At 47.8% G+C, this 22,529-nt stretch overlaps 1 protein-coding gene across 1 annotated transcript in view; it reads left to right on the top strand.

The window, feature by feature from the left end:
• Nucleotides 1–988: 988 nt before the first annotated feature.
• Nucleotides 989–22,529, top strand: part of LOC121536510 (tetraspanin-7-like) — a 33,460-nt gene continuing 11,919 nt past the window's right edge. The window contains exon 1 of the mRNA XM_041843840.2: nucleotides 989–1,132. Coding sequence (XP_041699774.1) covers nucleotides 1,067–1,132 — 66 coding nt within the window. The 5' untranslated portion in view covers nucleotides 989–1,066. The remainder of the gene's footprint in view (nucleotides 1,133–22,529) is intronic.

Here is a 22,529-nt window from a genome sequence, read left to right as displayed (position 1 = left end):
TATGTACAGGTGCAACAAAATAAAATAAAACGTTTTGTTTACATTTTGTAATTCAGTAATTTTTGTTGTCCCTTTACCAACAATAGCTAGCTAAAGTAGGACAGCATGGAGTAGCTAAAGTGGGACAGTCTTATAGGCTTTTACAATGGAGGAAAGAGATCCAGTTTACATTAGGGACCCCTGTACTTCGGTAAGGCAGTTCTTGTGGTACTCTTATCCTGTTTAATTTACATGTATTCCAGTACAATGGCACCAAACAGAACAATCATCTTTCGACATCTATCCAACATATTATCCCAACACATGATACATTCCTGAATCCTGAAGATGATGATATAACAAACAAAGTGTGAATTGGGAGAAGATGGCACAAGATGGATTTTGGCCGACATTCTGCTAATTTTCTAATTGATGAAACATTTGATCTCAATACAGTTTTCTGTTCCCAGGACTAGAATTTACCCTTTGCCAAAGTAAAAAAAAAGCGTTGTTTTGAAGGAGTGCAAGGGCAAATTGAGCTTTGCACAGGTGCACTTCACAGAGCAGACGTTCCCTAACGGAAATATGCAAATATATACTATAACGTGCCAATAGGATCTTGCTATCTCGTGCTTGGTTCGGCCCACCTCCTTTTTTGTTCTGCCCACTATGATTAATTTGCTCTCATTGGAAACAACAGGCTGTGGTCTATCGTGGGTTAGTTATAAAAAATATTAAATTAAAACGCTATACTACTGCCCTTGGAAACGCACCTGCTTGAAAGGTCCGCCAGAGGGGGTAATCGAGCTGTGTTATTTTCACGGGGTATTTGTTCCTAACCACAGATCAGGTCTAGGAACAGATTATTAAAACAAATCTTACCTAATATTACGGAGAAAGAATATCTGAGCCTGTATCAGTGGTTAGGGGAGCAATCAATGTCTACTTATGGAGCAAAAAGATCTTGGCGGCTGCGCTGTGAATGTCTGCGGTGCAGCAGCCGAATGTCCTCCAGTGGAGAGTCGTGGTAGCGCAACGTTTGCAGAAACCGACCATTCAGTTTACTGTTGTATGGGCATTTGGCAGAATGGAGACCAAACCAGTGATAACCTTTCTCAAAACCCTCCTCATCGTTTACTCCTTCGTGTTTTGGGTAAGTTAACGTTACCCTTGCTTTATCCATGCCCCAATGTAAGCCTTGGGGAGATAGTTTTTTTCGCTGTAGGCTACCCGTAAGTACCGTTATTTTTCCATATGGTTGGTGAATTCAGTTAATTCGAGGATGTACTTATGTTTTTTATAGGTCTTCTTGGAGACTATGTTATTAATGTTATTAATCTGTGCCTTTATGATGATGACTTCTTATCAGGGTAATGTTTACAACAACCCCACACACTTGCAGAAATGCGACATCTTCCGCTGTAACGTTTGGTTTATTGCGCACATTGTCACCTACTCCAGCTTGAGGAAGTCTCGATATGTTGCTCTGTATTTCGAATTTGTCATTGACCGCAATACATGCCATGCTCATACGTATGCTATATAGAGCGCAGCAGCTTTGTAGTCACAGAGACAGGTAGAGGTTATCAGTCGAGGCTGTTGACACAGGCAAATCAGCAGCCACTCATGTAACGGTTTCTGTCGGTCCATTTCTGTTTGGTGCGAAGCAGCATGAAAGTGAACCCGTCAATGTCGAGTCTACAGCCTACATAGGTTGCAGTCAATTGTTTTGTCATTGATTTAGCGTTAGACCATAGGTCGCACTATAAAGCCCCGACATGGATGTGCACCTGATGTTTTGTAAGCAGCGCATTTGAAATTATTTGTCTGCATCATGATAAGTTGTTTGTCTTGACTGACTCACTCTTATACATTCTCAGTACTTTTGTCATATGTCTCCTGAGCCTCCTCTATCATTGTCATACCATAGCATGTGTTTCTTTAGCCAACACCTGTCTATTATTAGGCTACATGACAAACAGTAGCCTACAGATGTATGGGCATCAAGTCAGATGGGTAACTAAGGAAAACATAAGCAATCCCTCTATAGGCTATCCAAAAGTAAACAAACTCACCTGGTGTATTTGCAGCTCTTATCCTGAGAGATATCTTTGTTAGACAAGGATGGAGGGATGCTACACTGGGCGAAAAGGGTCAATATCAGGGGATATCTTTATCTCTGTTTCCGGATATCTGATATTTCATTAGATATAAGGAGTAATGCTCCAGATACGCATCTCCTTAATTTCATATATGGAGCTAGGGTATTCTCTGTAATGAGACAGTTTCTACATGCATCCAATCCTGACCTCAGAAATCTCCCTTCAACCATGAGTCCAGGGAGATATCTGGGGTGCCGTGAGATAAGTTCAAGACACGCAACTGATGCGCATGCACCCGCTTACATATTTATAGAATTCTAACTCCAGAAAGGGTGTCAACATGCTGACATATCTAAGCCGTTAGACTTAGGCATGAACGAATCCACATTTCTCAATAGATATCCGTACATTATATGTAATATTCATCCTCGTATGTCTGATCAAAAATGAGCTAAATCCGACTCATAATCAATGTCCAGCGGCCAAATTATTTTACCTGTTCAGGCGTCGAAAATCATTGTGCTTCTTCACATGGTGACATATCTGAGCATACATTTGCACCATATTCAGTAATAGACTACAAGGCCCGGAAAGGCAAACATCGTCCTATTTAATCCAAGTTTCTATTTCCAAAGCATATCTCTGCTATTTCTGTTTAAATGCAGCATAGCAAATCCAGAGCTGTTAAATTTTTTTATTGTATTTATTTAACAGAAAATAAAACTTGCACACCCTCAATACCCTGCCCTGTTTGTTATGGAAGATGGATGCAATGGCTGCAGATTGGATCATCAGCGGCTGTCCCCAGTGATTACATTTTTTTACATTTTAGTCATTTAGCAGACGCTCTTATCCAGAGCGATTTACAGTAGGTGAGTGCATACATTTTCATACTGGCTCCCCCGTGGGAAACGAACCCACAACCCTGGCGTTGCAAGCGCCATGCTCTTACCAACTGAGCAGTGATGGTGGTGTTGGTCTGTGATCCACTCCAAACTGTTAATGCATAAAATCAAAATTGTGTGGACATTGCAAGAAAATATTGTCATTTCACATAACCATACCACAAGGTAACTACTCTACCTGCTTCATTCATGACAAGAAAACTAACGGAAACAAGCTAGCCAATGTGCTAGTTAGCTAACTAGCTAAGTTAGTTAGCTAGATAGCTTATATTAACCAGCAATACAAAATATGCCTAATTTTAAAAAAAATGTTAGCTGTCACCTTGAGGCTTGATAGGAGGTACAATTTCGTTATTTGTTAGCTAGCTAGGCTAGCTTTTACCCCCCTATCAAGCCTCGCTAACTAGCTAGCTAGCCCGAATGGCTGCTGGCCAAGTTAGCTAACATTCTTGATTCTAGTTATTAAGATAAATAAAACATCTAAAATTAGCTACTCACTACAGCGTTAACTTCTTTGAGGTATTTTCTGAACAGCTTCTCACTTCTTTCTTTCTCCACACTGTTTACACACTCATCTGTGGCGCCCAAATTAAAAAATGACAGCTGGAACTCAACAGCAGAAAATACCTGATTCTTGTTGCTAGGCTACCAGTTACAGTGTTTTTAGCTTGCGGTTTGCTTGCGCCTCTATGCAGATTGGAATACAACAATTATAGCTAGTGTCCGAAAACATTATATGGATTTAATATTTGTCAAATTATTGAGCATGTCCTCAAAACTCAAATAAGCATCAGAAAGTGTCCTTATTTAGCATATCAAAAAGCATATCAAGATGCTGATATGGACCTCAGTCAAGAGCATATGCATTGTATGTGCTGAGAAAATATACTATGTAGGCCTACTGTCAGTATTTGTCATCATATAGAGAAAATAAGATGTCCAGATAGGCCTATCCCAGGATATCTAATGAGTCAATATCCGGCAATACCATGTATGATATCTGGAGGGAATCCAAAAATGATTTGTGCATGAAAGAAAAATATGGATTTTATATTTGTCAAATTATTGAGCATGTGTGGAAAACTCAGAAATGCATCAGAAATGGTCCTTATTTTCAGCATATTAAAAAGCATATCAAGATCCAGATATGGACCTCAGCCAAGAGAAGCATCTCTGGAATCAATATAGATTCATATCTTCAATGTGCTGAGAAAACACAGATATGCGATGTATACAGTCAGTATTTGTCAACATGAAGAGAGAAAATAGGATGTCACATATCTCAGAATATTGAATGAGTTCATATACGGCCAAAGGAAATGTCCATGTGTGATATACAGAGTAATCCCAATATCATATATGTCTAAAAGATATGGTGCATATCCACAAAACTCAAAATATGTATTGGAAATTGTTTATTTTCTCTAGAATATCAAAAACGTTTCATGTAAAAAATATCCCCTGATATGGACCCTTTTCTCCCAGTGCTCCTCCTAGACCTTCAGGTCTGGGATCAGTTGACCCTGTCCCCAGTCCTAACCTGAACCCCCAAGGACATACAGTATAACTCAAATCTGACCTCGGATCAGCATTTACATGTGAGACAAGAAGAATCAGAGGCTGTACATGTCTCTCTCAGCAAGCATTCAGTGCCTGTCATAGATACTAACATTTATATTTAGTCCGGTCAGTCAGAGCAGCCTTAACGCTTCCACACCCTAGTCTGCATTTGATCACGTCACCCCAGCAGGAAGGATCAGCCGACTGGATCGGTGGTCTCAGCACCACCGGGGCAGGGCAAAAGCTTGTCTCATTTCCGGGGGGTCAGGGGAACTAGGGATGGGCTGTCAGAGGGGTGGGTGTTGGTGGTGGTTTGGAATTCCTCAGATAGGAACGTTTAGTTCCTGAGTTTCACTGTCGTCAGCTTGTCATGTCAGCTAATGTCTTCCGGCAAGTGCTTCAGACTCCGTGTTCACACAGTGCCATTTCAAGTGGTGCTGGTGCCGGTGGGGTATGTGAGACTCTGACATGTTTTAATGTTCCTGTTAAAAATAGAACTCATTATTTCTCTTTTAGGGACTAGGGGGAAAGGGTTCATCCGTTTTGGGTCCTATTGTATTGGGGCCTGGTTCGGTCAGTCTTGTCATGGCTGCTGGTTTCTGTGACATCTCTCAGATTGCATTGGATTTTATTTGTTAGATATTGCCTCGTTGCCACTGATTCAGAATCCAATGTTTTCTTCATCGCCCTAGGTAATGGTTCCAATTGTTAGTGTAATCTGATCCTAGATCAGAGTGGCGCAGTGGTCTAAGGCACTGCACCGCAGTGCTAGCTGTGCCACTAGAGATCCTGGTTCGAGTCCAGGCTCTGTCGCAGCCGGCCGCGACCGGGAGACCCATGGGCGGCGCACAATTGTTCCAGCGTCGTCCAAGGTAGGGGAGGGTTTGGCCGGGCAGGGATGTGGGTTCGTTTCCCATGGGGGGCCAGTATGAAAAAAAAAAAAAAAAAAAAATACATGTATGCATTCACTAACTGTAAGTCGCTCTGGATAAGAGCGTCTGCTAAATGACTAAAATGTCATGTAAATGTAATCTGGGACTAAGGGCAACCTCTACATCGGTAGATGCATCACAAAAGCAACATCATCACTTCCTCCTACCTGAGCCTGGGTTCTGTTTTAAACAGATGACATCAGATATATTGCAAGCAGACAAACCCACAGTCTAGTCTAGCTTCTGGCCTGACTATCAATGCAATAGATGGAAGGATGTTTATAATATAAAGACAAGGCTAGATACAGTGCCTTCACAAAGTATTCACACCCCTTGACCTTTTCCACATTTAGTTGTGTTATAGCCTGCATTTTAAATGGTTTAAATTGGAAAACAATGTGTCTCTGGCCTACACATAATTCCCCATAATGTCAAAGTGCAATTATGTTTTTAGACATGTTTACAAATTAATTAAAAATAAACAGCTGAAAATATCTTAAGTCAATAAGTATTCAACCCCTTTGTTCTGGCAAGCCTAAATAAGTTCAGGAGTCACCATGAGGCCAGTTGTGACTTTAAAACAGTTAAGAGTTTAATGGCTGTGAAAGGACAAAACTGAGGATGGATCAACAACATTTTAGTTACTCCACAATTATAACCTAATTGATAGAGTGAAAAAACTGTACAGAACAAGGCACTAAAGTAATACTGCAAATAATGTGGCAAAGCAATTAACTTTTTGTTCTTAATACAAAGTGTTATGTTTGGGGCAAATCCAATACAACAGATTACTGAGTACCGTTCTCTAGGTTTTCAAGCATAGTGGTGGCTGCATCATGTTATGGGTATGCTTCTAATCGTTATGGACTGGGGAGTTTTTCAGCATGAAAAAGAAACGGAATGGAGCTAAGAACAGGCAAAATCCTAGAGGAAAACCTGGTTCGGCCTTTTTCCAACAAGATGCTGGGAGATGAATTCACCTTTCAGTAGGACAATAACCTAAAACACAAGGCCAAATCAACACTGCAGTTGCTTACCAAGAAGACAGTGAATATTCCTGAGTGGCCGAGTTACAGTTTTGATTTCAATCTGCTTTAAAATCTATGGCAAGACTTGAAAATGGTTGTCAAGCAATGATCAACAACCAATTTGACAGAGCTTGAAGAATTTTGAAAATAATAATTGGCAAATATTGTACAATGCTGGTGTGCAAAGCTCTTAGAAACTTAATTATCCAGAAAGCCTCACAGCTGTAATCGCTGCCAAAGGTGATTCTAACATGTATTCAGTGGTGTAAAGTACTTAAGTAAAAATACTTCAAAGTACTACTTAAGTAGTTATTTGGGTGATCTGTACTCTATTATTTCTATTTTTTACAACTTTTACTTTTACTTCACTACATTCCTAAAGAACATGATGTACTTTTTACTCCATGAATTTCCCCTGAGACCCAAAACTACTCATTACATTTTGAATACTTAGCAGGACAGGAAAATGGTCTTATCAAGAGAACATCCCTGGTCATCCCTACTGCCTCTGATCTGGCGGACTCACTAAACACATGCTTCATTTCTAAATGATGTCTAAGTGTTGGAGCGGGCCCCTGGCTGTCCGTGAATAAATAAATAAAAATAAGATGATGCGGTCTGGTTTACTTACAGTGGCTTGTCTCTATGAGCTTGGCACATCTAGCCACTGGGATTTTTGCCCATTCTTCAAGGCAAAATTGCTCCAGCTCCTTCAAGTTGGATGGGTTCTGATGGTGTACAGCAATCTTTAAGTCATACCACAGATTCTCAATTGGATTGAGGTCTGGGCTTTGACTAGGCCATTCCAAGACATTTCAATGTTTCCCCTTAAACCATTCGAGTGTTGCTTTAGCAGTATGCTTAGGGTCATTGTCCTGCTGGAAGGTGAACCTCCATCCCAGTCTCAAATCTCTGGAAGACTGAAACAGGTTTCCCTCAATAATTTCCCTGTATTTAGCGCCATCCATCATTCCTTCAATTCTGACCAGTTTCCCAGTCCCACAGCATGATGCTGCCACCACCATGCTTCACTGTGGGGATGGTGTTCTCGGGGTGATGAGAGGTGTTAGGTTTGCGCCAGACATAGCATTTTCCTTGATGGCCATAAAGCTCAATTTTAGTCTCATCTAACCAGAGTACCTTCTTCCATATGTTTGGGGAGTCTCCCACATGCCTTTTGGCGAACACCAAACGTGTTTGCTTATTTCTTTCTTTAAGCAAAGGCTTTTTTCTGGCCACTCTTCCGTAAAGCCCAGCTCTGTGGAGTGTACGGCTTAAAGTGGTCCTATGGACAGATACTCCAATCTCCGCTGTGGAGCTTTGCAGCTCCTTCAGGGTTATCTTTGGTCTCTTTGTTGCCTCTCTGATTAATGCCCTCCTTGCCTGGTCCGTGAGTTTTGTTGGGTGGCCCTCTCTTGGCAGGTTTGTTGTGGTGCCATATTCTTTCCATTTTTTTATAATGGTTTTAAATGGTGCTCCGTGGGATGTTCAAAGTTTCTGATATTTTTTTTATAACCCAACCCTGATATGTACTTCTCCACAACTTTGTCCCTGACCTGTTTGGAGAGCTCCTTGGTCTTCATGGTGCCGATTGCTTGGTGGTGCCCCTTGCTTAGTGGTGTTGCAGACTCTGGGGCCTTTCAGAACAGGTGTATATATACTGAGATCATATGACAGATGTGACACTTTTCTACTCACAGGTGGACTTTATTTAACTAATTATGTGACTTCTGAAGGTAATTGGTTGCACCAGATCTTATTTAGGGGCTTCATAGCAAGGGGGGGTGAATACATATGCACGCACCACTTTTCCGTAATTTAGTTTTTTGAATTTTGAAACAAGTAATTTTTTTCATTTCACTTCACCAATTTTGACTATTTTGTGTATGTCCATTACATGAAATCCAAATAAAAATCCATTTAAATTACAGGTTGTACTGCAACAAAATAGGAAAAACGCCAAGGGGGATGAATACATTTGCAAGGCACTGTAATATAAGGAATTTGAAATTATTTATACTTTTACTTTTGATACTTAAGTATATTTTAGCAATTACATTTATTTTTGATACTTAAATATATTTAAAACCAAATACCTTTAGACTTTTACTGAAGGAGAATTTTACTGGGTGACTGTAATGACGCTCCAGGAGAGTGAGGATCCATTTGCAGTTTTATTACAATCTGGGTCGTACAAACAGGGTCAATCGCCAGCAGACACAACAGTAGGGATAAGGCAACTCGTAATCCAGGTACAGGCATAAGGTCAGGGCAGGCAGCAAGCTTACCAAAATCAGTCCAGTAAAGAATATAGTCCAGGGCAGGCAGCAAAGAATCAAGGAGGGAAAAACAGTCCAGAGTAAATCCACGGGCAGACAGACACAGGCGAAAACGCACAGAAATGATCACCAGGGTAAACAAGACTTCGCAAGGGGAGAGAGTTTGAGAGCACCTAAATAGTCTACTGATGGGAGTCAGGTGCAACGGTAATCAGAGCCAGGTATGTGGGAAATGTAGTTCAGGGGTTTAATACTCAGGAGAGGGTTCCCTCTGGTGGTGAGCAGGAGGAACAGCGGGAGTCTCGTTTGTGACAGAGCCCCCCTGCGAGCGGCTCCTGACGCGAAGAGGCGAACGACGCCGGGGGTCTTCCTCGAGGTCGGGGGCCCGGTTTCTCCCGGGTGCGTCCTATGGAACTCAGTCATGAGTGCGGGGTCGAGTATGTCCTCTGTATTAACCCAGGATCGCTCTTCCGGTCCGTACCCCTCCCAATCCACCAGATATTGGAGGAGCCTGCCCGGCGTCTGGAATCGAGTAGATCTCGAACCTGATATGCCTCCTCGCCGTCCACCAAGATGGGTGGGGGGCCCTGATCACTGGTCTGCTCCTCCTCCTCCGCTCTCGGACCACCAGCGGGTTTGAGAAGTGATACATGAAAAGTGGGAGAGATACGATAATTAGAGGTAATGCCAAACGGAAGGAAACTGGTGTAATCTGTTTAACAATTTGGAAGGGACCTACATACCTGGGACTGAGTTTCTTGCAAGGAAGTCTGAGGCGTAGGTCTCGAGTGGATAGCCAGACCCATTGACCTGGAGTATATTCGGGATTGGGGCGACGGTGACGATTGGCCTGCAACTTCTGTCTCCTGACAGCACGTAGCAAGTGGGTGTGAGCCTGACTCCAGATGTCCTCGCTTCTCTGGAGCCAGTCGTTGACAGAGGGTACCTCGGTGGGTTCCCCTGACCATGGAAATAGGGGAGGTTGGAAGCCCATTACACATTGGAATGGAGTTAGACCGGTGGAGGGTTTCTGGAGTGAGTTCTGTGCATACTCCGCCCACATGAGGAATCGACTCCAGTCTGCTTGGTTCTGATGACAGTAGGCTCTGAGAAACCGGGTGATCTCCTGATTGAGGCGTTCTGTCTGACCATTAGATTGTGGGTGATATCCTGAAGTGAGGCTAATGTTGATGTTGAGTTGTTGGAAGAATGCTGACCATACTCTGGATGTGAATTGGGGCCCCCGGTCCGACACGATGTCCTCAGGCAGGCCATAGAAGCGAAACACAAGGTTGCACATGAGTTCGGCTGTTTCCAATGCTGTGGGCAGTTTGGGAAGTGGAATCAACCGGCAGGCCTTGGAGAAGCGATCTATGACAGTGAGTATTGTGGTGTTCCCATTGGACTTGGGAAGATCGGTAATAAAGTCTATGGCAAGATGGGACCATGGTCGGTGGGGAACTGGCAGTGGTTGCAGTAGGCCCGATGGTAGTTGTCTGAGATGTTTGCTTGTGTTACAGGTGGTGCATTCGTTAATGAATTTTATTGTGTCTGCCCGCAAGGTTGGCCACCAAAAGCTGTTCTGAAGCAGGTGAACAGTGGCAGCGATTCCAGGATGACCGGAGCTGAGTACGGAGTGAACTTGCTGTAGCACTTTCTGACAGAGATCCTGAGGTACAAAAGTTTTGTTAGGGGGCATTCGGGAGGAGGGTCTTTTGTGAATTGGCCTGGGTGAGCTCTGTCATGATGTCCCACTGAATAGGGGCCACGATTAATGACTCAGGAAGCAGGGTTTCCTTGGATTCAGTGGGAACTACACCGTCGTGTTGGCGTGATAATGCGTCTGCTTTGGTGTTCTTTGAACCGGGACGATAGGTAACGGTGAAGTCAAATCGTGTAAAGAAGAGAGCCCACCTCGCTTGTCTGGGATTCAGTCTCTTGGCAGATCGCAAGTATTCCAGATTCTTGTGGTCAGTTAGAATCACAAACGGGTGTTTAGCTCCCTCCAGCCAATGACGCCACTCCTCCATAGCTGCTTTCATGGCCAACAGTTCTCGGTTCCCGGCGTCGTAGTTCTGTTCGGCTGGACTAAGTTTCACGGGAGTAATAGGCGCACGGATAGAGCTTGAGTGGGGATCCGTGCCGCTGTGAGAGGATGGCTCCAATGCCCGTATTAGAAGCGTCCACCTCAACTGTAAACGGGATTTCAGGATTAGGGTGGTGGAGGATGGGGGCAGATGTGAAACGTGACTTGAGTTCTGCGAAAGCCTCCTGTGCTGTAGTTGACCAGGTGAGGTGTGGTGCATTTCTCTTAGTCATAGAGGTTAAGGGAGAGGCTACCGAGCTGAAATTCCTGATGAAGCGTCGGTAGAAGTTCGCAAATCCCAAGAAGCGTTGTAACTCCTTTAAGGTTACTGGCAGTGGCCAGTCTAGAAACGGCCTTGACCTTCTTCTCGTCCATGGCGACTCCCTCCTGGTTGATGATGTAGCCCAAGAAAGACGTGGAAGTCTGGTGAAATTCGCACTTCTCTGCTTTGGCGTATAATTGGTGATCAATGAGTCGTTGTAATACTGTTCTCACGTGTTGCACGTGTTCCTCATAGGTGTTGGAATAGACGAGAATGTCATCGATGTAAACAATTACCCAACGATTAAGCATGTCCCGAAGACGTCATTGATAAACGCACTGAAATACGGACGGACTATTGGACAGCCCGAAAGGCATCACCAAATACTCATAGTGCCCAGTGCTGGTAGAGAAGGCTGTCTTCCATTCATCACCGTCCCCGGATGCGAATGAGATTGTAGGCGCTGCGGAGGTCCAGTTTGGAGAAGTACTTGGCTTTGCGGAGTTGTTCTAGGGCAGCTGGTACCAGCGGTAAAGGATATCGAAACTTGACGGTGATGTCGTTGAGACCCCGGTAGTCGATACAAGGGCGTAGGCCACCGTTTTTTTTTTAACAAAGAAGAAGCCAGAGGCTGCAGGTGATGTCGACGTTCTAATGAACCCCCTTCGAAAGTTCCTCCTCGATGTAGTTGTTCATGGCTTCTGATTCGGGTTGTGATAGGGGGAAGATTCGGCCCTTAGGTGGTGTTGTGCCTGGTAATAGTCCGATGGAACAGTCGCTTGATCGGTGGGGGGAGTTCCATCGCCTTGGTCTTGCTAAAAGCTTCGATGAGGTCAGAGTATTCAATGGGAAGAGTGGGGAAAAGGACCGGCTCGTCCTTTAGTGTGACGGTCTGAATGGAGAGTGAAGGGCTGCCAGTTAAGCAGTTGGAGAGACATGACGGGTCCCATTTGATGATACGACCCTCCCTCCATGAGATGAGGGGATTATGTTGACGTAGCCAGGGAGTCCAAGAATAACCGGGTTATGAGGTGATGAGATGACGAGAAACGAATTACCTCAGTGTGAAGGGTACCGGTCTGTAGTTGAAGGTCCACGGTGGTGTGCAGGACCCTCCCATCGCGAGAGGCCGTCCATCTAGCGCCTCCACTGCCAATTGAGAGTTACAGGAGATTAATGGGAGTTGTTGTTGTTGGGCAAACTCGTGAGACATAAAGTTCCCGGCTGCTCCTGAGTCTAATAGAGCTGATGTGGATATATGATTGCCCTCTAGAGATAATACTATAGGTACTTTGATGCAAGAACTGGAATGATGTGCTTGAACACAAGGACTCACCGAAGAGGGATTACGAGGAGGTGGTCTTGTGGGGCAAAACGCCCTCAGATGGCCCGTTTGACCACAATAGAGGCAGAGATGTTGACGTATGCGGCGTTCTCGTTCTTCCGGAGTCAGGTGAGTATATCCGAGCTGCATGGGTTCAGTTTGAGACAGAGTGACCGGGTATTGTGTGCTGGTGGGTACCGTTCTGAGTGGACGACGTGAACGAATCAGATTGTCAATCTGAATGGTTAGTTCGATGAATTGATTCAGCAATTTCCCTTCATCTCGGCAGGCCAGTTCGGATTGCAACTCCAAGCTGAGTCCCTTGCGAAAGAGCAGTTTAAGTGTGCTCTCCACCCAGTCGGTTTGAGCTGCTAGAGTGCGAAATGTCAAAGCATATTCTGCTGCGGTATTCCTGCCCTGGCTCAACGCAAGTAGTCGGTCATCAGCTCTCATACCTCCCTCCGGGTGTTCAAATATTTCCCGGAAGCGTTGAAGAAAGGTACCAAACGATGGAAAAGCAGTGCCATCCTCTCTCCAAACCGCCGTCACCCACTCTAACGCCTTGTCAGCGAGGGAGTGAGCATACCAAGGAAATCTTGCTGGCATCGGTGACATACATAGCTGGTTGTTGATCAATGAATAATGAACATTGCAGTAGAAATCCCTTACTTTTAGTTGGGTTGCCGTCAAACTTATCAGGGAGAGCCAGACGTGGGTTAACTGTGAGTGACGGTGGTGGAGAAGCGCCCACACTCGCGTTCGGTGGAGGAGGGGCTGGGTTTGTTAGCGACACCGGCAACCTCTGTAGCGTCCTGACGAGTTCCTCTGTTACTGTAGTTAAATGGGTTAGCTGCTGTTGATGAATGGCGAGTTGGTGAGCTTGAGTGGAGATCTCCGTGGACATCTGAACCAGAGCTGCTGGATCGTGTGTTGGCGAAGTCTTCTGTAATGACGCTCCAGGAGAGTGAGGATCCATTTGCAGTTTTATTACAATCTGGGTCGTACAAACAGGGTCAATCGCCAGCAGACACAACAGTAGGGATAAGGCAACTCGTAATCCAGGTACAGGCATAAGGTCAGGGCAGGCAGCAAGCTTACCAAAATCAGTCCAGTAAAGAATATAGTCCAGGGCAGGCAGCAAAGAATCAAGGAGGAAAAAACAGTCCAGAGTAAATCCACGGGCAGACAGACACAGGCGAACGCACAGAAATGATCACCAGGGTAAACAAGACTTCGCAAGGGGAGAGAGTTTGAGAGCACCTAAATAGTCTACTGATGGGAGTCAGGTGCAACGGTAATCAGAGCCAGGTATGTGGGAAATGTAGTTCAGGGGTTTAATACTCAGGAGAGGGTTCCCTCTGGTGGTGAGCAGGAGGAACAGCGGGAGTCTCGTTTGTGACAGTGACATTCACTTTTACTTCAGTCATTTTCTATTAAGGTATCTTTACTTTTACTCAAGTATGACAATTGGATACTTTTTCCACCACTGCGTGTATTGACTAAGGGTGTAAATACTTATGTAAACGAGACATTTCTGTATTTCAATTTCAATAAATTTGCAAACAATTCTAAAAACATGTTTTCACTTTGTCATTATGGGGTATTATTGTGTGTAGATGGGTGAGATTTTGTTGCATTTAATTCATTTTGAATGTGGAATAAGTCAAGGGGTATGAGTACTTTCTGAAGGCACTGTAGATAGATAGATGGAAAAATAGATTGATAGACATTGCAATGAAAAACACCATTTAAAAGTATGTCTGCAAACACAACACTGCTTAACATGCAGAACTCACCTCTCAGGGCCCTTGGTACTGGCGTCATCAGTAGACAGAGCGCTCTGGACTGTACTGGCGTCATCAGTAGACGGAGCGCTCTGGACTGTACTGGCGTCATCAGTAGACGGAGCGCTCTGGACTGTACTGGTGTCATCAGTAGACGGAGCGCTCTGGACTGTACTGGCGTCATCAGTAGACGGAGCGCTCTGGACTGTACTGGTGTCATCAGTAGACGGAGCGCTCTGGACTGTACTGGCGTCATCAGTAGACGGAGCGCTCTGGACTGTACTGGCGTCATCAGTAGACGGAGCGCTCTGGACTGTACTGGCGTCATCAGTAGACGGAGCGCTCTGGATTGTACTGGCGTCATCAGTAGACGGAGCGCTCTGGACTGTACTGGCGTCATCAGTAGACGGAGCGCTCTGGACTGTACTGGCGTCATCAGTAGACGGAGCGCTCTGGACTGTACTGGCGTCATCAGTAGACGGAGCGCTCTGGACTGTACTGGTGTCAACAGTAGACGGAGCGCTCTGGATTGTACTGGCGTCATCAGTAGACGGAGCGCTCTGGACTGTACTGGCGTCATCAGTAGACGGAGCGCTCTGGACTGTACTGGCGTCATTACTAGACGGAGCGCTCTGGACTGTACTGGCGTCATCAGTAGACTGAGCGCTCTGGACTGTACTGGCGTCATCACTAGACGGAGCTCTCTGGACTGTACTGGCGTCATCAGTAGACCGAACGCTCTGAACGCTCTGGACTGTACTGGCGTCATCAGTAGACTGAGCGCTCTGGACTGTACTGGCGTCATCAGTAGACGGAGCGCTCTGGACTGTACTGGCGTCATCAGTAGACGGAGCGCTCTGGACTGTACTGGTGTCATCAGTAGACGGAGCGCTCTGGACTGTACTGGTGTCATCAGTAGACGGAGCGCTCTGGATTGTACTGGCGTCATCAGTAGACGGAGCGCTCTGGACTGTACTGGCGTCATCAGTAGACTGAGCGCTCTGGACTGTACTGGCGTCATCAGTAGACGGAGCGCTCTGGACTGTACTGGCGTCATCAGTAGACGGAGCGCTCTGGACTGTACTGGCGTCATCAGTAGACGGAGCGCTCTGGACTGTACTGGCGTCATCAGTAGACCGAAAGCTCTGAATGCTCTGGACTGTACTGGCGTCATCAGTAGACGGAGCGCTCTGGACTGTACTGGCGTCATCAGTAGACGGAGCGCTCTGGACTGTATTGGCGTCATCAGTAGACGGAGCGCTCTGGACTGTACTGGCGTCATCAGTAGACGGAGCGCTCTGGACTGTACTGGCGCCATCAGTAGACTGAGCGCTCTGGACTGTACTGGCGTCATCAGTAGACGGAGCGCTCTGGACTCTACTGGCATCATCACTAGACTGAGCGCTCTGGACTGTACTGGCGTCATCAGTAGACGGAGCGCTCTGGACTGTACTGGCGTCATCAGTAGATTGAGCGCTCTGGACTCTACGGGCATCATCACTAGACGGAGCACTCTGGACTGTACTGGCGTCATCAGTAGACGGAGCGCTCTGGACTGTACTGGCGTCATCAGTAGACGGAGCGCTCTGGACTGTACTGGAGTCATCAGTAGACGGAGCGCTCTGGACTGTACTGGTGTCATCAGTAGACGGAGCGCTCTGGACTGTACTGGCGTCATCAGTAGACGGAGCGCTCTGGACTGTACTGGCGTCATCAGTAGACGGAGCGCTCTGGACTGTACTGCCGTCATCAGTAGACGGAGCGCTCTGGACTGTACTGGCGTCATCAGTAGACGGAGCGCTCTGGACTGTACTGGCGTCATCGGTAGACCGAACGCTCTGAACGCTCTGGACTCTACTGGCGTCATCAGTAGACGGAGCGCTCTGGACTCTACTGGCGTCATCAGTAGACGGAGCGCTCTGGACTCTACTGGCATCATCACTAGACTGAGCGCTCTGGACTGTACTGGCGTCATCAGTAGACGGAGCGCTCTGGACTGTACTGGCGTCATCACTAGACGGAGCGCTCTGGACTCTACTGGCATCATCACTAGACGGAGCGCTCTGGACTGTACTGGCGTCATCAGTAGACAGAGCGCTCTGGACTGTACTGGTGTCATCAGTAGACTGAGCGCTCTGGACTGTACTGGCGTCATCAGTAGACGGAGCGCTCTGGACTGTACTGGCGTCATCAGTAGACTGAGCGCTCTGGACTGTACTGGCGTCATCAGTAGACGGAGCGCTCTGGACTGTACTGGCGTCATCAGTAGACGGAGCGCTCTGGACTGTACTGGCGTCATCAGTAGACGGAGCGCTCTGGATTGTACTGGCGTCATCAGTAGACGGAGCGCTCTGGACTGTACTGGCGTCATCAGTAGACGGAGCGCTCTGGACTGTACTGGCGTCATCAGTAGACGGAGCGCTCTGGACTGTACTGGCGTCATCAGTAGACGGAGCGCTCTGGACTGTTCTGGTGTCAACAGTAGACGGAGCGCTCTGGATTGTACTGGCGTCATCAGTAGACGGAGCGCTCTGGACTGTACTGGCGTCATCAGTAGACGGAGCGCTCTGGACTGTACTGGCGTCATTACTAGACGGAGCGCTCTGGACTGTACTGGCGTCATCAGTAGACGGAGCGCTCTGGACTGTACTGGCGTCATCACTAGACGGAGCTCTCTGGACTGTACTGGCGTCATCAGTAGACCGAACGCTCTGAACGCTCTGGACTGTACTGGCGTCATCAGTAGACGGAGCGCTCTGGACTGTACTGGCGTCATCAGTAGATTGAGCGCTCTGGACTCTACGGGCATCATCACTAGACGGAGCACTCTGGACTGTACTGGCGTCATCAGTAGACGGAGCGCTCTGGACTGTACTGGCGTCATCAGTAGACGGAGCGCTCTGGACTGTACTGGCGTCATCAGTAGACGGAGCGCTCTGGACTGTACTAGCGTCATCAGTAGACGGAGCGCTCTGGACTGTACTGGCGTCATCAGTAGACGGAGCGTCTGGACTGTACTGGCGTCATCAGTAGACGGAGCGCTTCTGGACTGTACTGGCGTCATCAGTAGACGGAGCGCTCTGGACTGTACTGGCGTCATCAGTAGACGGAGCGCTCTGGACTGTACTGGCGTCATCAGTAGACGGAGCGCTCTGGACTGTACTGGCGTCATCAGTAGACGGAGCGCTCTGGACTGTACTGGCGTCATCGGTAGACCGAACGCTCTGAACGCTCTGGACTGTACTGGCGTCATCAGTAGACGGAGCGCTCTGGACTCTACTGGCGTCATCAGTAGACGGAGCGCTCTGGACTCTACTGGCATCATCACTAGACTGAGCGCTCTGGACTGTACTGGCGTCATCAGTAGACGGAGCGCTCTGGACTGTACTGGCGTCATCACTAGACGGAGCGCTCTGGACTCTACTGGCATCATCACTAGACGGAGCGCTCTGGACTGTACTGGCGTCATCAGTAGACAGAGCGCTCTGGACTGTACTGGTGTCATCAGTAGACGGAGCGCTCTGGACTGTACTGGCGTCATCAGTAGACGGAGCGCTCTGGACTGTACTGGCGTCATCAGTAGACTGAGCGCTCTGGACTGTACTGGCGTCATCAGTAGACGGAGCGCTCTGGACTGTACTGGCGTCATCAGTAGACGGAGCGCTCTGGACTGTACTGGCGTCATCAGTAGACGGAGCGCTCTGGGATTGTACTGGCGTCATCAGTAGACGGAGCGCTCTGGACTGTACTGGCGTCATCAGTAGACGGAGCGCTCTGGACTGTACTGGCGTCATCAGTAGACGGAGCGCTCTGGACTGTACTGGCGTCATCAGTAGACGGAGCGCTCTGGACTGTACTGGTGTCAACAGTAGACGGAGCGCTCTGGATTGTACTGGCGTCATCAGTAGACGGAGCGCTCTGGACTGTACTGGCGTCATCAGTAGACGGAGCGCTCTGGACTGTACTGGCGTCATTACTAGACGGAGCGCTCTGGACTGTACTGGCGTCATCAGTAGACGGAGCGCTCTGGACTGTACTGGCGTCATCACTAGACGGAGCTCTCTGGACTGTACTGGCGTCATCAGTAGACCGAACGCTCTGAACGCTCTGGACTGTACTGGCGTCATCAGTAGACTGAGCGCTCTGGACTGTACTGGCGTCATCAGTAGACAGAGCGCTCTGGACTGTACTGGCGTCATCAGTAGACGGAGCGCTCTGGACTGTACTGGTGTCATCAGTAGACGGAGCGCTCTGGACTGTACTGGTGTCATCAGTAGACGGAGCGCTCTGGACTGTACTGGCGTCATCAGTAGACGGAGCGCTCTGGACTGTACTGGCATCATCAGTAGACCGAAAGCTCTGAATGCTCTGGACTGTACTGGCGTCATCAGTAGACGGAGCGCTCTGGACTGTACTGGCGTCATCAGTAGACGGAGCGCTCTGGACTGTATTGGCGTCATCAGTAGACGGAGCGCTCTGGACTGTACTGGCGTCATCAGTAGACGGAGCGCTCTGGACTGTATTGGCGTCATCAGTAGACGGAGCGCTCTGGACTGTACTGGCGCCATCAGTAGACTGAGCGCTCTGGACTGTACTGGCGTCATCAGTAGACGGAGCGCTCTGGACTCTACTGGCATCATCACTAGACTGAGCGCTCTGGACTGTACTGGCGTCATCAGTAGACGGAGCGCTCTGGACTGTACTGGCGTCATCAGTAGATTGAGCGCTCTGGACTCTACGGGCATCATCACTAGACGGAGCACTCTGGACTGTACTGGCTTCATCAGTAGACGGAGCGCTCTGGACTGTACTGGCGTCATCAGTAGACGGAGCGCTCTGGACTGTACTGGAGTCATCAGTAGACGGAGCGCTCTGGACTGTACTGGCGTCATCAGTAGACGGAGCGCTCTGGACTGTACTGGCGTCATCAGTAGACGGAGCGCTCTGGACTGTACTGGCGTCATCAGTAGACGGAGCGCTCTGGACTGTACTGGCGTCATCAGTAGACGGAGTGCTCTGGACTGTACTGGCGTCATCAGTAGACGGAGCGCTCTGGACTGTACTGGCGTCATCAGTAGACGGAGCGCTCTGGACTGTACTGGCGTCATCGGTAGACCGAACGCTCTGAACGCTCTGGATTGTACTGGCGTCATCAGTAGACGGAGCGCTCTGGACTCTACTGGCGTCATCAGTAGACGGAGCGCTCTGGACTCTACTGGCGTCATCAGTAGACTGAGCGCTCTGGACTGTACTGGCGTCATCAGTAGACGGAGCGCTCTGGACTGTACTGGCGTCATCACTAGACGGAGCGCTCTGGACTCTACTGGCATCATCACTAGACGGAGCGCTCTGGACTGTACTGGCGTCATCAGTAGACAGAGCGCTCTGGACTGTACTGGTGTCATCAGTAGACTGAGCGCTCTGGACTGTACTGGCGTCATCAGTAGACGGAGCGCTCTGGACTGTACTGGCGTCATCAGTAGACGGAGCGCTCTGGACTGTACTGGCGTCATCAGTAGACGGAGCGCTCTGGACTGTACTGGCGTCATCAGTAGACGGAGCGCTCTGGACTGTACTGGCGTCATCAGTAGACGGAGCGCTCTGGACTGTACTGGCGTCATCAGTAGACAGCGCTCTGGACTGTACTGGCGTCATCAGTAGACGGAGCGCTCTGGATTGTACTGGCGTCATCAGTAGACAGAGCGCTCTGGACTGTACTGGCATCATCACTAGACGGAGCGCTCTGGACTGTACTGGCGTCATCAGTAGACGGAGCGCTCTGGACTCTACTGGCGTCATCAGTAGACGGAGCACTCTGGACTCTACTGGCGTCATCAGTAGACGGAGCGCTCTGGATTGTACTGGCGTCATCAGTAGACGGAGCGCTCTGGACTGTACTGGCGTCATCAGTAGACGGAGCGCTCTGGACTCTACTGGCGTCATTAGTAGACGGAGCGCTCTGGACTCTACTGGCGTCATCAGTAGACGGAGCGCTCTGGACTGTACTGGCGTCATCAGTAGACGGAGCGCTCTGGACTCTACTGGCGTCATCAGTAGACGGAGCGCTCTGGACTGTGCTGGCGTCATCAGTAGACGGAGCGCTCTGGACTGTACTGGCGTCATCAGTAGACGGAGCGCTCTGGACTGTACTGGCGTCATCAGTAGACGGAGCGCTCTGGACTGTACTGGCGTCATCAGTAGACGGAGCGCTCTGGACTGTACTGGCGTCATTACTAGACGGAGCGCTCTGGACTGTACTGGCGTCATCAGTAGACGGAGCGCTCTGGACTGTACTGGCGTCATCAGTAGACGGAGCGCTCTGGACTGTACTGGCGTCATCAGTAGACGGAGCGCTCTGGACTGTACTGGCGACATCAGTAGACGGAGCGCTCTGGACTGTACTGGCGTCATCAGTAGACGGAGCGCTCTGGACTGTACTGGCGTCATCAGTAGACGGAGCGCTCTGGACTGTACTGGCGTCATCAGTAGACGGAGCGCTCTGGACTGTACTGGCGTCATCACTAGACGGAGCACTCTGGACTGTACTGGCGTCATCAGTAGACGGAGCGCTCTGGACTGTACTGGCGTCATCACTAGACGGAGCGCTCTGGACTGTACTGGCGTCATCAGTAGACGGAGCGCTCTGGACTGTACTGGCGTCATCAGTAGACGGAGCGCTCTGGACTGTACTGGCGTCATACAAGGTGGGAGTGAGAAAGAGAGGAGGAGGTGGAGAGTTTCTGTACGTTCAGGCTGAGCTCTGCTTGGATACTGCAGCACCTCAGAGATAAATGTATGTTACCATGGAGACAGTCTAACTCTGGCCCTGTCAGCCGAGCAGTCCCTGTCTCTGACTCCTCTCCCAGTGTTCTTCCATCCCAAACTACTGAGCCATTTACTTTATATTCGTATTCTTATCTTTTATTATTTCTTATTGTTGTTGCATTGTCGAGAAGGAACCTGCAAGTCACAGGAGGTTGGTGGCACCTTAATTGGCTGTAGTGGAATTAGGTTGGTGGCACCACAGGCTCGTGGTAATGGCTGTAGTGGAATTAGTGGAATGGTATCAAATACATCAAACATCCATGTGTTTGATGCGATTCCATTTGCTCCATTCCAGACATTATTATGAGCCGTCCTCCCCTCAGCAGCCTCCACTGCTGCAAGGAAGCATTTTGTTGGACTGTGTATACCATGTGTATCCTGTACATACCACTAATAAAACTTGAAACTTGAAACACGTGTTTGGCCCAGCCCAGCACTAACACACCTGATGCAACTAATCAAGACCTTGTTGACTTGTAAGCCTGTGACGTGCAGACGTTTGTTACAGTCCAGGGCCTGGTTTCCCAAAAGCATCTTAAGGTTAAGTTCATCGTTAGAAACGTCGTAGGAGCATTGTTAATTAACGTTGCACTTGAAAACGCTCGTAATCTAACGTCTGACTCTGGGTTGTTGGATGCTTTTTTGCCCATAGAATCACATGGTTTATCTGCCTCTCTGTGACCTCCGATAACTTCAGAACAAAGATGACTACAAATACAAAGTTGCCAATGGCTTTGCAATTGATACAAACAAGCGACATATAAAAATATGCTTTAAATTAAAACCGAGATGACCGCATTGAAATATAAATACAGTAGGCTATAGGCCTATTTCAATCATATTGAAATACATTTAATGTTCAATCAATTGAGTTCTATTTTGCTACTTGTAGGTTACTCTCTGTAATTTGTCTCAATATATTTAATGTTGTGTAGCCTAACATGTGCGCAATGATATGCCAAATCTTGATTTAGTGCATTATTATAGGGTAAACATTAGAATAAGCCGCCTCAAAATTTGCAGCCATAGGTGATAATATATTTTTATGAGCTGATCCGTCGTCAGTATTGTGGAATAGTTATAATATTATGGTAAGATTTGAAGCTGATCCGAGAGCAGCGTTGCCTTTCTTTCGATCCTATCAGTATCGATCCTCAACGACACACTTAAAACCTATTTATGCTTGATCCGAAAATGTGGTTGGAGGCGCCGTATTGAGGCTGTGACGCAATTGCGGTGCCTCCGGAGACATGCAGAGGCCAAATTGAACTCCGTACCGCATTGCCGTGCGCCTCCCAAATTTTTAACAATGCGGAGGGTTCCTTATAGCTCCGCATTGACATGATTGGTTGACGGTAGGTGGGGGCGGGAGGTCCTGTATAAATACAAACTCACTTCCTTGACAACTTCCTTCACAACAGCTCTGCTCAACAGCTCTGTGCAAGAAGTATGAATGTCCTGAC

This window comes from Coregonus clupeaformis, chromosome 23, assembly GCF_020615455.1.
Source record: "Coregonus clupeaformis isolate EN_2021a chromosome 23, ASM2061545v1, whole genome shotgun sequence".
Taxonomy (NCBI): Eukaryota; Metazoa; Chordata; class Actinopteri; order Salmoniformes; family Salmonidae; genus Coregonus; species Coregonus clupeaformis.
Note: the sequence above shows the minus strand (reverse complement) of the source record. Positions and strands in the feature narration are given on the sequence as shown.